The sequence below is a fragment of the Bombina bombina genome, chromosome 4 (genome assembly GCF_027579735.1).
Source record: "Bombina bombina isolate aBomBom1 chromosome 4, aBomBom1.pri, whole genome shotgun sequence".
Taxonomy (NCBI): domain Eukaryota; kingdom Metazoa; phylum Chordata; class Amphibia; order Anura; family Bombinatoridae; genus Bombina; species Bombina bombina.
The window spans coordinates 163827029-163844513 of NC_069502.1; the positions used below are offsets into that span (position 1 = coordinate 163827029).

General features: G+C 39.2%; 1 protein-coding gene and 1 long non-coding RNA gene across 2 annotated transcripts in view; one reads left to right on the plus strand and one right to left on the minus strand.

Moving 5' to 3' along the window:
- The window catches only part of GREB1 (growth regulating estrogen receptor binding 1), a 264014-nt gene that overhangs the window by 123227 nt on the left and 123302 nt on the right, over positions 1-17485 (minus strand). The window contains exons 5-6 of the mRNA XM_053709674.1: positions 2171-2353; positions 905-1042 (exon numbers count right to left, since the gene is read on the minus strand). Coding sequence (XP_053565649.1) covers positions 905-1042; positions 2171-2353 — 321 coding nt within the window. The remainder of the gene's footprint in view (positions 1-904; positions 1043-2170; positions 2354-17485) is intronic.
- Positions 2199-17485, plus strand: part of LOC128656029 (uncharacterized) — a 40384-nt gene continuing 25097 nt past the window's right edge. Inside the window, exon 1 of the long non-coding RNA XR_008401963.1 lies at positions 2199-2231. This is a non-coding gene — a long non-coding RNA (uncharacterized LOC128656029). The remainder of the gene's footprint in view (positions 2232-17485) is intronic.

The following is a 17485-nucleotide window of genomic DNA, read 5'->3' on the forward strand; positions in this document are numbered from 1 at the left end:
TGTTCTCTCATGATTCAGATAGAGAGTGCAATTTTAAACAACTTTCCAATGTGCTTCTATTATCTATTTTGCTTTATTCTCTTGGTATCCTTTTTTTAAAACTATACCTAGGAAGGCTCGGGAACATCAATGCATCACTGGGAGCAAGCTGCTGACTGGTGGCTGCAGATAGATGCCCCTTGTCATTGGTTTACCCAATGTGTTCAGCTAGCTCTCAGTAGTGCATTGCTGCTCCTTTTAAGGGACAGAATACTGGAAAATGTGTATTATTTAAAAAGATAGATAATCCCTTATTTTACCCATTCCCCAACACGGTTATATTAATACACTTTTCACCTCTGTGATTACCTTGTATCTAAGCCCTTGCAGACTGCCTCCTTAACTCAGTTCTTTTTACATCCTTGCAAATTAGCCAATCAGTGCGGACCCATAAATAACTCCACGGGAGTGAGAACAATTTTAACTCTATAGAATACATGAACTAGCACTGTCTAGCTGTGAGAAACTGTCAAAATGCACTGAGATATAAGGCTGTCTTCAACGGTTCAGAAATTAGTTTAAGCCTACCTAGGTTTAGCTTTCAACAAAGAATACAAAGAGATCAAAACAAATTTGATAATTAACGTAAATTGGAAAGTAGTTTAAAATGGCATGCCCTATCTGAATCATGAAAGTTTAATTTTTATTTGACTGTCCCTTTAATAATGGATACAAAGAGAAAAAAGGCATATTTGATCATAGAAGTAAATTGGAAAGTTGTTTAAGTTGTATGAAAGAAAAACGTGTGTTTCACGTCCATTTAAGTAGGACAACAAAACAATGCAAATTTTGCCAACAAGATAACTTTAATGTCCCTTTAAACTGATAACTAATATCTAAACTTGGCTTGTATATCCTCTGTTACCTGTGGGTAGATTTCCATTTATCATATGTAAGTTGACAGCTAGAGCGGAGTCAGTCGTCTTGGCCGGTCCTATGCCCTCCTGCACCGCGAGTCCAGTACTAGAGCAAGTGTTGGAAGATGAATGTCGGCTTCTGGCGTCTTTATGAAAATAAGTTCACATCATTTGATTATAGGAACAATTTCTAGGTTTATTTTGTTGAAGGTAGTTTAATTACTTTTGGATCCACCATGATTAAAACTGCTTAAACCCTAGAGTGGGTCTTTCATATTTTTTTTGGATAAGTGCAAACAACCAACATTTTAATGTCAAGTTCATCAAACGTAGTTTAGAAACATGGATGAATAGAATCATAGAATTTGACGGTAGATAAGAACCAAAAGGCCCAAGAAGACTACCCATATTACATGTTACTGTTTTCTTAGGATAGCCTTATGCATGTCCAAGACATTTTTTAATTCTTTTACACTCCCTGTGTTTACCACCTCTGTTGGAAGTTTATTTCATGGCCCCTATTTATGAAAGTCTGGCGAAACTGATCCGACAGTGCGGATCAGGTCCGCCAGACCTCGCTCAATACGGCTAGCAATACGCTCGCCGTATTCAGCATATATTCAGCTGGTGCAACGCCGCCCCCTGCAGACTCGCGGTCAAGTAACTTAGCTGAAAACAGTGTTTTTTTCTACTCCCCAAGAATGTTTACCACAGATATCCTGATCACAGTGCATGCTGCACAGTGATTGTTTGAAACAGGAGCTCATTTACTACAGGCCTATCAATATTTTTTTCTGTATATAATTTGAAGCACAGTGTTGATTGATTTAATAATGTAGCCAGATTAAATAGACAACTCGTATAACAGCAAGATTTCTTAATTTTAAGTAAAGATAATGGGGCCGATTTATAAAGGGCCGATTGGCCCCTGGTGCCCCTATTTCCACACGAGCCTTCAGGCTTGCCAGAAACAGCAGTTATGAAGCAGCGGTCTTAAGACCGCTGCTCCTTAACTGTTCCGCTGCCTCTGAGGCTGCGAACATCAATCCACCAGATCCTATACGATCGGGTTGATTGACTGCAGGGGGGCGGCATTGCACAAGCAGTTCACTATACCAAGTTAAACAGGTTCCTCAACATTTTCTACAAAGGTAGAAAGGAAAGACAAAAAATCATTTTGCTATGGACAATTGAAGGATTAGATTTGTATTTTGTAAACGTGTTACATGCAGTTGTCTCAGTACCTTGCACATAGGACATTAGCTTTATCTCACCTGCACCTTTCCAGGCAATGAGAGGTCCCTTCATCAGACATCCCTGTGCATTCCTGACCAGGTAATACTTCAGGTGTTTCTGTTTCTTGGGCTGTGTTGTCAGCTTGAGGTTAATATGATTGGAAAACTCTGTGAAATATCTAAAACCTTTTTCTCCACAGCCAACACAATTGCCAGAGAAACCTTAAAACATCAAATAAAGTAGAAGTTAATGGGTCATCATAGTGAACAAAGAACATGCTTTAATTTGTTAGAGTTATTTTATCACTAGCCACCCTGCAATGCTATGTCTTTAACTCCAGTGAAAGGGTTAAACACATAGTTAAAGTACCGTTCAGGAGCAGAAGAGCACTGTAGGTCAAATAAGCTGTGCTAATCACACAACAGAACTGTGTAACTGGCGCTGCTGATTGGCTAAGTGGCACTTTCCATTTGGGACTAGCAGTTCTATGCGGCTCCTTTGCAGGGGTTATAAATAAACACATAGATATGCAGGGTTTCTAGTGATAAAATGACATGCTCTAAAGAATTAGAATAATTTTTTTTACTATAGCAACCCTTTAAAAAAATAGGTCACGAGCCAATGATTGTGATTTTATTGTAAGAAAATAAAACACAAATTATCAGACAGATTTATTACTTTTTTACAGCTTACCGTATAAATATTTAATGAGTCAGCAGCAGCTACAGACAATAACTGTCAAATAAAATTCAAGGCAAGAACTTAATTTATCATCTTGCAAACAAATCTTTTGATTACATTATTTCCTTAAAGGGACGGTAAACGCTATATACATTTTATAAGCATAGTGATGAGATTTTTCCCCACCTTACTCTAGTCTTTGGTGTTGCAGCTTTTACTGCATGCTGATGGGCTTGCAAATGTGCAGCAATTCTCCTTCAGATACTTACAGTGAAACCTAGGTTGCAAAATGGCAGCCTTTATAATTATATGGAGGTACATGAATGTATTTAGGGCTAGATTACAAGTGGAACACTAATTTATTGCGCGTTCGTAAATTTGAAAACTCACTCATTTATGGGTGCACGATAAATAACCAGCCATTGCAAGTGGCTGGTTAATGATACAGTGATCTCGCTGTAGCAATTAGCGCTACAAAAATGAACCAGAGGTCAGACCCAATTACCCCCCAAAATAAAGTGTGAGGTCCCTTTTTGTTAAATAAAAAAAAATTGCAACATCGAAGCTGTTTTTAGGGGTAAAAGTGCCTTTACATTGCGGGCTATGGAGACTGTGTTCCCTGTAAATATATATATATATATATGCTTATATAAATATATATTTATGTGTTAATATGTGTGTATACATCATTCACTAGTATCCACAATGTATCTTTCATATTGAGTTTTGTTTTGTTATTTGTCAGCACACATGCCCTGTGAATAGGGATTATTGTGTACATATGTTTTCGCAATCAATTATTGTGCTGAACACTAACAACAAAAAAATCCAAGCCTGGCATTGGCTAATTAGTTAGAGGTGGAGTTTGGATAACCAATAACATTTTAGGCAGTACTTTTTAAACCGAAGTGTATCACAAAATAACAGGCTATGACTACGGCTATATGCTGAAACGCGTAAGCCAATTTTTCTACACTTGATCTAACTAATTACAGGGTACTGCTGTCCTGTAACGTTTTTAACTTTATGGAATAAAGAATTTTTGTTTTACTTAACGGCGTTGGTGCTCTCTTGTTTTTTGAAAATTATCTACTTGCCATTTGCACCACGCCGAATCAGGTCTATCGAAGTCGCAATAGGATTGGCTGGCAAGCACACACCTGTCCGTGACGTCACTGACGTACCGCAAGTTGGATCGAACAGAGGAATCTGGGGCTCAGGAGCGCAAGAAAGCGGAAGAGTCAAGGAGCGGAACCTGGTTTCCCTGCTAGTCTCCGGTAAACACCCGTACACGCTACCTAGAGAAGGATCCTGACACGGAACTAATAGTATGGGAACAGGTATGTAGCGAGGGCCCGCCGTGGCAATATATCTCTGTATGGTGCATAGTGTTTGGTAACTGCATTTATCCGGGAAGGGCCGCCGAGCCCAAGTTTGGGATTTGTTTGTTACAGCCAGCACATGAGCTTGTGTCCGCTACATACCGACCCACCTATGAACTTTATGTATACAGTGTATTTGCTGTTTGATAAACGGGACTGATTACCATACTACTTACTAGCTGCTTTAAGACCGCCATCCTAACTGTACCTAAAGGCTTAAGAAGCTTCACTAACATAACGCAACTATTAGCGTACAGGACAAACTTACAGTGAATACTCTTGCTACCTACATTTGTTACTTGAAATTATTCTCAGGTGTCTTGGCAAACACCTCAGCAAGATTATTTTTTTGCGACTGTATATATAGACATGGACAGCGGTAACCCTAATTTTTTCTCACTAATGCCGGCATCTGACAGAAATGCTAACACTGTGGACTGTGAACTAATCTTTTCTAACGACAAAGGCATTTTAACCCTTGGCAACCTGTTTGACTGCATGGAGAATTTGCTATTGAAAGAAACAAGGCTGCAATGGGATCTCTGGACTTTAGAAAAGTACATTCAAATGAAAATGATACCCAGAGGACTGAGAGTCTATAAATTTCCCACTTTCGAAGTGGATGTGAATGATACTGACTTTGTGGACACTTGGAATGAAATCCTCTCAGAATGTGCATCCAGATTAATGCTGTTGCTTGTCAATTACAAGAAAAATCAGTTATTGCATGTTAGAAAAGAAATTGATGTTTTACAGTTAGAAATGAACAAAAGAATGGATGATGTGAATTTTCTTAAATATGATGATTTACTTAGGCAGACATTAGCCACTAACAAGCGAGCAGTAATGGAAAACAAACATTCCAAGTATCTTAGGGATAAGGAAGACTACGACACAAAAACTGTTTACATTTGGAATAAAAAACAAAGGGCCAGTTTCAGACAGAGATCCAATTATTCCAGTAAGGGTAGAAATAACAACAAAAATAAGAATAAAAACAAAAATACACAATCCAACAAATTAGGGAAAACAGTGTCATTTTCAGACAGTGAACCTGATTATTCCTCTGAAGATAGATCCTCTGGTAGTGAGGGACAACATGACTCCATTGATGCAGGATTAAGAGACTGCGGTCTCGAAACGTCGCATACCTGTCTTGTATGCTTTTAATCATTTAATAAAGAAGATTCCTTTACTTAACTGATGCTGTGGACTGTTTGATTGTTCTGACTTGTAATACCAGCGCACATTTGCATGCGCTGGTATTATTGAGTGGAGTGCAAATATTGTAACTTGTAATCTGGCCATTTGTGTGTAATGTCCATTTTAAAAAGTTACAGTTTTATTTACATTTAACATGAGTCAAAATCTATGAAATTCAGTTATCAACTAATTTCTACTAATAATTATCAGGAAATTAACCCCTTATTGTAGACACTAGACATATCCCTAGGGTGAGGTACCTGTGAATTACAAATGATCAGTAACCTAATAGCTATTAATATCATACAGCAGAAAGATGGTAACATAATTCAGTTCAGTGATGCACTTGTTCTTTATATAATGTCAACCCCTGATTGCAATAAAGCTCAATAATAAGGTCCAAGAGTGACCTATCTTATAAAAAGATAAAATAAAAATGATAAAAATGGGATAAAAATGAGGAAATAATGTATTTTTCATATGATCTTATATGTACCTTGCAAACTTATGTATGTATATTTTTCTTCTTTTTCTTATCCTCAATAAAAATATTAAAATCATTTTTAAAAAAAATCTCACAGCACTGATTTTATTATTGAGGTTCTAGCTATTTTTATCAGCCCTTTATTACCTACTCACCATAGAAATACAACTTAATAAAATAAGAGGCTTTATGTCCTTAAAGTGACATGCAACCCAAAATGTTTCTTTCATGATTTAGGTAGAACATACCATTTTAAACAAATTTCCAGTTTATTTCTATCATCAAATTTTCTTCATTTTCTTGGTATCATTTGTTGAAGGAGCAGCAATGCTCTACTGGTTTATAACTGAACACATGGGTGAGCCAATGACAATCAGTATATATATGCAGCCACCAATCAGCAGCTAGAACCTAGGTTCTTTGCTGCTCTTGAGCTTTCCTAGATAAACCTTTCAGCAAAGACGCAAATTATATAATAGAAGTAAATTGGAAAGTTGTTTAAAATTGTATTCTCTGTCTAAATCATAAATGTCTAATTATGACTTTACTGTCCCTTTAAACTGTCAAGTGATCATCATAGTAAAAAAAATATCCCCTTGCAGAAATTGATGGTGTCATTTTGTTGTGTTGTTGATGTCAAGGCTAATAAATCCATGTTTCTCTGAACCAATTAAAAAATATAGGGAAAAAAAAATTAAAAAAAATTGGGAGAACTGGATGAGTGTAAAAATGGATCATATTCTGTGACATTCCACATAGGATGATTTTTAGTAGAATTGCTTTATGTTTGGTGAGCTTTTAATACATATTTTGTGCTATACATTGTGTAAATTGGTTAAGCCACTTCTCTTGGATTTGTTTCAATTGTCTAATATTTTTATTGTTAAATATTTAATAACTTTGCAAAATTAAAAAAAATAATTTTGAAAAATGGTGCAAACTGACAAAAATAATACATTTTATCTTCAGTTATTCAATTTAACCAATAAGACCCTACCAATAAAACATCCGACCAGAACACAAGACATAAGGAAATTAGAAAGGCTTTGGCAAATTAATTTCAAATAAAGACACATGAAGAATAATCCAAAAATGTAGGAGGCAACGGTAAAATTCTAAGATCCATGTTTAACAGGCACATAGTATTTGTCTAACTCTTTAAAGAGACACTGACATCAAAATAAACTTTTAAGACATGCAGTTTTAAGACACTTTACAATTTACTTATATTATCAAATTTTGCTCCGTTTTTTTATATTCACACTATTTAGGGAACAAGATACAACTGAGAATGTGCACATGCTCACAGGGTTTACAATACTAGTCTGTGATTGGCTGATGTCTGTCACATGATACAGGGGGCTGGAAAATGGGAGAAAAAATAAATTTGTCAGGAAAAAAATCTACTGCTTATTTGAAATTCATAGTAGGTGTTAAATCATTGTCTTTTGATTATGCACTTGTTAATTATGCAATTCTACTACATTGAGTGGCTCTTTAATAAGACATCACATCTCTGAATATCCATACTTCCAAACATTTTCTGTAAGATTTGTGGAACATTGAGATTAGGGAACTTGTCGGTGGCGGCATATCTGTGTTTTATGGAATGAGCCCCAACACGAGGGACCAGACCATGGAATGTGATGGGCAATGCCAGGGCTGACAGGAGTAAGGTAGTGTTGTGGGTGGAACTTGGAGCAGTCCCCTAAAAAACAGATCTCCCAACCGTGACAATCTGGCATGATCAGGTATGGTTGCAAGGTCTGATGTAGTTCTTAGCCCAGCATTTAGGAATACAAAATCTGAAAAATATATTATCTTCAATGACTCATGTTTAAGGTAATAAAAATGTTACAGACCTCACAATCCCAACCCAAAAAAGTATATGCAGTAAGAGCAAATGTGGGAAATAACTGATGCAACTACTCACCAAGAGATAAATTATTGAGATGAAAATCATAAAACCACCTGCATAATCTGCAGGTTTGTGTAGGACTAAGACTTTCAAAAATATAATCTACCCATAAATTATCACGGATATTTTTAAGTTTAATTAATTTTAAATCAGTTTAACTTTACAATGACTTACTATAACGTCAATAAGATGACTAATCCAACTTGCTTAAAATGTATGACCAAGATCCTGTGTACTATGTGTGAGAGAACTAGCTTCAAAATGTCTGCATGAGAACAGGCAACTAAATGCTCTTCTATTCAATAAAAATAGGTTTATATGATTAAGTAACATAGAATATTAAAATATTACAGAGAATGCTTCCTGGTTTATATGGTATTTTAATTGACTTCAGAATTTGAGCGCACATCTCTCCTGCAGACTGTCTGGTTTCCATGGGTACCAGTAACGACTTTTTTATTATGAATGTGTTGATACAGGAGGTAGACTATCACCTGCACTTATATATAGGTTGCTAAAGGTCGCAATGACTTCTGAGGTCATGACAACTTAGTAGTCTGAACAATCCATGTGTAATCAAGGTATTTACCAGCCATCTGCCTAACATCAATGAAAAGACTGAGTAATATGAGATGCTGAGAGAAAGATGACTCATCGGATTTAAAACTAAATTTGGAAATTACATATTACATTAAAAAAAAACTTACATCCATATCAGAGTCTGAAACTAAAAAGCAGGACTCACTCTTAATGGAATTTTAAAACCTAGCGTCTGATCCCCCTAATGTACTGCACCCCAAGGCAGAACATAGAGTGATCTGAGATGTCATCGCAGAAAATGCAGCATGTCTGCAGAAAGAACAGGAACTGTTAGCACATTAACTTTTCAGTGCTGCTCCGCATTAGGCTGTTCTTTTTAAACATTGCTGTTCTCTGGCTGCATTGTATATGTTTTCCTTAACAGTGCATCCAGAGCAAAGTGCTGTTTGAAGACAGCAATCAAATATGCAGTAGTGCTGCAAAGCAGCAGTGCATTGATTGTTGTCTGGCTCTGAGATTTTTGCCAGCTCGTTCCCTAGCTTTTCAATGTCTGCAAAGCTGTTTTTTTCTGAATGTAAGATGTTCGTATGAGCAATGCACCTTTTTATTACTACATTTCTATGTTAGACTAAGAGAAAAGGAAACAAATTAATTCAAGAGACATTTTACAATTACATTTTTTGTCTGCAGCTAATTTGCAATGCAATTTTCAACTACTGCACTAGATTATACAACCTTAAATATTGCTTTATTTCTCCAGTTAACCAACACATTGCAATTGATCTGGTGCTTTAGTGTAACTGACAAATTTACAATTTTATTTTATTTAAAAATGACCTGCAGAAAAAATTTCACTAAAAAAATCTCATCGCAGAAAGTGAAAAAAAGTTTTGTCTCTGGGGTACTGCATGCAAGTGCTACTAAAATAAATAGCACCCCTTTATCCAGGACCTCTTAAAGGCACATTTAACCCAAATGCTGAATCACTTGAAAGTGATGCTGCATATCTGTAAAAAGCAAACTAGAAAATGACATGAACATCTCCATGAAAAAAGGAAGATATTGTATCTCAAAAATTCCTCAGTAGCCGCATCCTATTTTAAAGGAACTTTCAGTATCCAACTGTGATGCTTGTCTCTTGCCGGGGAGCATGCATATGGCACGTGCAGACACACCTCAGTCTAAGGACGTTTACTATAAAATCTTGTGGGATTAAGGTGAAATCTCACACGATCAAAGTAAAGCAGTTTTTTGCCATGCCTATGCCAGTAAAAAGAGTAGCTGAAGGATAGCTGCTCAAAAAGCACTTAATCTAGTTATCTGAGAAAATGTTCACGTAAAATAGCTTCCATTTTTACATAGGGCAGCGCTACAAATATGCTCACATACTCCTGGCAGCTTGACCTCCAGTCTGTCCACTATGTTACTGACAGCGACCTACCCCACAAGAGGGCTTGGCCAAAGTTGCATATCTATTTCACAGCTGTGAGGCATAGAAAGGATGCACAAGGCTAAATTTTAGGTGCAGCTGGTGGCTCCCTGGCACCTGGGTTTGTCGAGCCATGATTGATATATACATAATTTAATTGACTAGTATCTCTGGCAAATACAGTAATAAAAATGACATGCACTTATCCGTTACAGCATGTAATTGTAACACTAGCGATGCTGTAATGCTATGTGTTTAACTCCCACAAAGAATGCTTAAAGGACGAGTCAACACAGTAGATTTGCATAATCAACAAATGCAAGATAACAAGACAATGCAATAGCACTTAGTCTGAACTTCAAATGAGTAGTAGATTTTTTTTTCTGACAATTTTAAAAGTTATGTCTATTTCCACTCCCCCTGTACCATGTGACAGCCATCAGCCAATCACAAATGCATACACATAACATGGGACAGCTATCAGCCTTTCACAAATGCATACACGAACCATGTGACAGCCATCAGCCTTTCACAAATGCATACACATACCATGTGACAGCCATCAGCCATTCACAAATGCATACACGTACCATGTGACAGCCATCAGCCATTCACAAATGCATACACACTTATTCTTGCACATGCTCAGTAGGAGAAGGTGACTCAAAAAGTTTAAATATAAAAAGAATTTGCACATTTTGTTAATGGAAGTAAATTGGAAAGTTGTTTAAAATGGCATGCTCTATCTGAATAATGAAAGGTTAATTTTGATTGAGTGTCCCTTAACCCCTTAATGACCACAGCACTTTTCCATTTTCTGTCCGTTTGGGACCAAGGCTATTTTTACATTTCTGCGGTGTTTGCGTTTAGCTGTAATTTTCCTCTTACTCATTTACTGTAACCCCCCATATTATATACCGTTTTTCTCGTCATTAAATGGACTTTCTAAAGATACCATTATTTTCATCATATCTTATAATTTACTATAAAAAAATTATAAAAAATGGAAAAAAACACACTTTTTCTAACTTTGACCCCCAAAATCTGTTGCACATCTACAACCACCAAAAAACACCCATGCTAAAAAGTTTCTAAATTTTGTCCAGAGTTTAGAAATACCCAATGTTTACTTGTTCTTTGCTTTTTTGCAAGTTATAGGGCCATAAATATAAGTAGCACTTTGCTATTTCCAAACCATTTTTTTTTTTCAAAATTAGCGCTAATTACATTGGGACACTGATATCTTTCAGGAATCCCTGAATATCAATTGACATGTATATAATTTTTTTAGTAGACATCCCAAAGTATTGATCTAGGCCCATTTTGGTATATTTCATGCCACCATTTCACCGCCAAATGCGATCAAATACAAAAAAACGTTCACTTTTTCACAAATTTTTTCACAAACTTTTGGTTTCTCACTGAAATTATTTACAAACAGCTTGTGCAATTATGGCACAAATTCCACACCGAGGACGTGCAGGGTACGTCCTCAGGCGTTAACTGCCTTTTTTTTGAGGACGTACCCTGCACGTCCTCGGTCATTAAAGGGGTTAAAGTTCCGCTTAAAACCCACAGAGCACTGCTGGTCCTGAATGAAAACTCCCACTGATCCAATCAACACCTCTCGTTGCCCTCTTGACGGTGGTTACACACACAGCATTACAGTCTCATTAATGTTAAAGTTACATGCAGACAAGAGAATGTAATTTTAACACTATAATGGACCTTTAAATAGAGTAGAATTGCATAATCAACAAACACATAATAAACACATAATAAAGAGATAATAAAAAGACAAAGCAATTTCATTTACTCTAAATTTCAAATAAATACGTTTAAAAATTACTACCATTTCCCCCCTGTAAGTAAATATTTAGAAATGTATAAAAAAACAGAATTTATGTTTACCTGATAAATTACTTTCTCCAACGGTGTGTCCGGTCCACGGCGTCATCCTTACTTGTGGGATATTCTCTTCCCCAACAGGAAATGGCAAAGAGCCCAGCAAAGCTGGTCACATGATCCCTCCTAGGCTCCGCCTACCCCAGTCATTCGACCGACGTTAAGGAGGAATATTTGCATAGGAGAAACCATATGGTACCGTGGTGACTGTAGTTAAAGAAAATAAATTATCAGACCTGATTAAAAAAACCAGGGCGGGCCGTGGACCGGACACACCGTTGGAGAAAGTAATTTATCAGGTAAACATAAATTCTGTTTTCTCCAACATAGGTGTGTCCGGTCCACGGCGTCATCCTTACTTGTGGGAACCAATACCAAAGCTTTAGGACACGGATGAAGGGAGGGAGCAAATCAGGTCACCTAAATGGAAGGCACCACGGCTTGCAAAACCTTTCTCCCAAAAATAGCCTCAGAAGAAGCAAAAGTATCAAACTTGTAAAATTTGGTAAAAGTGTGCAGTGAAGACCAAGTCGCTGCCCTACATATCTGATCAACAGAAGCCTCGTTCTTGAAGGCCCATGTGGAAGCCACAGCCCTAGTGGAATGAGCTGTGATACTTTCGGGAGGCTGCCGTCCGGCAGTCTCGTAAGCCAATCTGATGATGCTTTTAATCCAAAAAGAGAGAGAGGTAGAAGTTGCTTTTTGACCTCTCCTTTTACCGGAATAAACAACAAACAAGGAAGATGTTTGTCTAAAATCCTTTGTAGCATCTAAATAGAATTTTAGAGCGCGAACAACATCCAAATTGTGCAACAAACGTTCCTTCTTTGAAACTGGTTTCGGACACAGAGAAGGTACGATAATCTCCTGGTTAATGTTTTTGTTAGAAACAACTTTTGGAAGAAAACCAGGTTTAGTACATAAAACCACCTTATCTGCATGGAACACCAGATAAGGAGGAGAACACTGCAGAGCAGATAATTCTGAAACTCTTCTAGCAGAAGAAATTGCAACTAAAAACAAAACTTTCCAAGATAATAACTTAATATCAACGGAATGCAAGGGTTCAAACGGAACCCCCTGAAGAACTGAAAGAACTAAATTGAGACTCCAAGGAGGAGTCAAAGGTTTGTAAACAGGCTTAATTCTAACCAGAGCCTGAACAAAGGCTTGAACATCTGGCACAGCGGCCAGCTTTTTGTGAAGTAACACAGACAAGGCAGAAATCTGTCCCTTCAGGGAACTTGCAGATAATCCTTTTTCCAATCCTTCTTGAAGGAAGGATAGAATCCTAGGAATCTTAACCTTGTCCCAAGGGAATCCTTTAGATTCACACCAACAGATATATTTTTTCCAAATTTTGTGGTAAATCTTTCTAGTTACAGGCTTTCTGGCCTGAACAAGAGTATCGATAACAGAATCTGAGAATCCTCGCTTCGATAAGATCAAGCGTTCAATCTCCAAGCAGTCAGCTGGAGTGAAACCAGATTCGGATGTTCGAACGGACCCTGAACAAGAAGGTCTCGTCTCAAAGGTAGCTTCCAAGGAGGAGCCGATGACATATTCACCAGATCTGCGTACCAAGTCCTGCGTGGCCACGCAGGAGCTATCAAGATCACCGACGCCCTCTCCTGATTGATCCTGGCTACCAGCCTGGGGATGAGAGGAAACGGCGGGAACACATAAGCTAGTTTGAAGGTCCAAGGTGCTACTAGTGCATCCACTAGAGCCGCCTTGGGATCCCTGGATCTGGACCCGTAGCAAGGAACTTTGAAGTTCTGACGAGAGGCCATCAGATCCATGTCTGGAATGCCCCACAGCTGAGTGACTTGGGCAAAGATTTCCGGATGGAGTTCCCACTCCCCCGGATGCAATGTCTGACGACTCAGAAAATCCGCTTCCCAATTTTCCACTCCTGGGATGTGGATAGCAGACAGGTGGCAGGAGTGAGACTCCGCCCATAGAATGATTTTGGTCACTTCTTCCATCGCCAGGGAACTCCTTGTTCCCCCCTGATGGTTGATGTACGCAACAGTTGTCATGTTGTCTGATTGAAACCGTATGAACTTGGCCCTCGCTAGCTGAGGCCAAGCCTTGAGAGCATTGAATATCGCTCTCAGTTCCAGAATATTTATCGGTAGAAGAGATTCTTCCCGAGACCAAAGACCCTGAGCTTTCAGGGATCCCCAGACCGCGCCCCAGCCCATCAGACTGGCGTCGGTCGTGACAATGACCCACTCTGGTCTGCGGAATGTCATCCCTCGTGACAGGTTGTCCAGGGACAGCCACCAACGGAGTGAGTCTCTGGTCCTCTGATTTACTTGTATCTTCGGAGACAAGTCTGTATAGTCCCCATTCCACTGACTGAGCATGCACAGTTGTAATGGTCTTAGATGAATGCGTGCAAAAGGAACTATGTCCATTGCCGCTACCATCAACCCGATCACTTCCATGCACTGAGCTATGGAAGGAAGAGGAACGGAATGAAGTATCCGACAAGAGTCTAGAAGTTTTGTTTTTCTGGCCTCTGTCAGAAAAATCCTCATTTCTAAGGAGTCTATTATTGTTCCCAAGAAGGGAACCCTTGTTGACGGAGATAGAGAACTCTTTTCCACGTTCACTTTCCATCCGTGAGATCTGAGAAAGGCCAGGACAATGTCCGTGTGAGCCTTTGCTTGAGGAAGGGACGACGCTTGAATCAGAATGTCGTCCAAGTAAGGTACTACAGCAATGCCCCTTGGTCTTAGCACAGCTAGAAGGGACCCTAGTACCTTTGTGAAAATCCTTGGAGCAGTGGCTAATCCGAAAGGAAGCGCCACGAACTGGTAATGTTTGTCCAGGAATGCGAACCTCAGGAACCGATGATGTTCCTTGTGGATAGGAATATGTAGATACGCATCCTTTAAATCCACCGTGGTCATGAATTGACCTTCCTGATGGAAGGAAGAATAGTTCGAATGGTTTCCATCTTGAACGATGGAACCTTGAGAAACTTGTTTAAGATCTTGAGATCTAAGATTGGTCTGAACGTTCCCTCTTTTTTGGGAACTATAAACAGATTGGAGTAGAACCCCATCCCTTGTTCTCTTAATGGAACGGGATGAATCACTCCCATTTTTAACAGGTCTTCTACACAATGTAAGAATGCCTGTCTTTTTATGTGGTCTGAAGACAACTGAGACCTGTGGAACCTCCCCCTTGGGGGAAGTCCCTTGAATTCCAGAAGATAACCTTGGGAGACTATTTCTAGCGCCCAAGGATCCAGAACATCTCTTGCCCAAGCCTGAGCGAAGAGAGAGAGTCTGCCCCCCACCAGATCCGGTCCCGGATCGGGGGCCAACATTTCATGCTGTCTTGGTAGCAGTGGCAGGTTTCTTGGCCTGCTTTCCCTTGTTCCAGCCTTGCATTGGTCTCCAAGCTGGCTTGGCTTGAGAAGTATTACCCTCTTGCTTAGAGGACGTAGCACTTTGGGCTGGTCCGTTTCTACGAAAGGGACGAAAATTAGGTTTATTCTTTGCCTTGAAAGGCCGATCCTGAGGAAGGGCGTGGCCCTTACCCCCAGTGATATCCGAGATAATCTCTTTCAAGTCAGGGCCAAACAGCGTTTTCCCCTTGAAAGGAATGTTAAGTAACTTGTTCTTGGAAGACGCATCAGCCGACCAAGATTTCAACCAAAGCGCTCTGCGCGCCACAATAGCAAACCCAGAATTCTTAGCCGCTAACCTAGCCAATTGCAAAGTGGCGTCTAGGGTGAAAGAATTAGCCAATTTGAGAGCATTGATTCTGTCCATAATCTCCTCATAAGGAGGAGAATCACTGTCGACCGCCTTTATCAGCTCATCGAACCAGAAACATGCGGCTGTAGCGACAGGGACAATGCATGAAATTGGTTGTAGAAGGTAACCCTGCTGAACAAACATCTTTTTAAGCAAACCTTCTAATTTTTTATCCATAGGATCTTTGAAAGCACAACTATCCTCTATGGGTATAGTGGTGCGTTTGTTTAAAGTGGAAACCGCTCCCTCGACCTTGGGGACTGTCTGCCATAAGTCCTTTCTGGGGTCGACCATAGGAAACAATTTTTTAAATATGGGGGGAGGGACGAAAGGAATACCGGGCCTTTCCCATTCCTTATTAACAATGTCCGCCACCCGCTTGGGTATAGGAAAAGCTTCTGGGAGCCCCGGCACCTCTAGGAACTTGTCCATTTTACATAGTTTCTCTGGGATGACCAACTTGTCACAATCATCCAGAGTGGATAATACCTCCTTAAGCAGAATGCGGAGATGTTCCAACTTAAATTTAAATGCAATCACATCAGGTTCAGCTTGTTGAGAAATGTTCCCTGAATCAGTAATTTCTCCCTCAGACAAAACCTCCCTGGCCCCATCAGACTGAGTTAGGGGCCCTTCAGAAATATTAATATCAGCGTCGTCATGCTCTTCAGTATCTAAAACAGAGCAGTCGCGCTTACGCTGATAAGTGTTCATTTTGGCTAAAATGTTTTTGACAGAATTATCCATTACAGCCGTTAATTGTTGCATAGTAAGGAGTATTGGCGCGCTAGATGTACTAGGGGCCTCCTGAGTGGGCAAGACTCGTGTAGACGAAGGAGGGAATGATGCAGTACCATGCTTACTCCCCTCACTTGAGGAATCATCTTGGGCATCATTGTCATTGTCACATAAATCACATTTATTTAAATGAATAGGAATTCTGGCTTCCCCACATTCAGAACACAGTCTATCTGGTAGTTCAGACATGTTAAACAGGCATAAACTTGATAACAAGTACAAAAAACGTTTTAAAATAAAACCGTTACTGTCACTTTAAATTTTAAACTGAACACACTTTATTACTGCAAATGCGAAAAAACATGAAGGAATTGTTCAAAATTCACCAAATTTTCACCACAGTGTCTTAAAGCCTTAAAAGTATTGCACACCAAATTTGGAAGCTTTAACCCTTAAAATAACGGAACCGGAGCCGTTTTGAACTTTAACCCCTTACAGTCCCTGGTATCTGCTTTGCTGAGACCCAACCAAGCCCCAAGGGGAATACGATACCAAATGACGCCTTCAGAAAGTCTTTTCTAAGTATCAGAGCTCCTCTCACATGCGACTGCATGCCATGCCTCTCAAAAACAAGTGCGCAACACCGGCGCGAAAATGAGGCTCTGCCTATGCTTTGGGAAAGCCCCTAAAGAATAAGGTGTCTAAAACAGTGCCTGCCGATATTATTATATCAAAATACCCAGATAAAATGATTCCTCAAGGCTAAATATGTGTTAATAATCAATCGATTTAGCCCAAAAAAAGTCTACAGTCTTAATAAGCCCTTTTTGAAGCCCTTATTTACAATCGTAATAAACATGGCTTACCGGATCCCAGAGGGAAAATGACAGCTTCCAGCATTACATCGTCTTGTTAGAATGTGTCATACCTCAAGCAGCAAGAGACTGCTCACTGTTCCCCCAACTGAAGTTAATTGCTCTCAACAGTCCTGTGTGGAACAGCCATGGATTTTAGTGACGGTTGCTAAAATCATTTTCCTCATACAAACAGAAATCTTCATCTCTTTTCTGTTTCTGAGTAAATAGTACATACCAGCACTATTTCAAATTAACAAACTCTTGATTGAATAATAAAAACTACAGTTAAACAATAAAAAACTCTAAGCCATCTCCGTGGAGATGTTGCCTGTACAACGGCAAAGAGAATGACTGGGGTAGGCGGAGCCTAGGAGGGATCATGTGACCAGCTTTGCTGGGCTCTTTGCCATTTCCTGTTGGGGAAGAGAATATCCCACAAG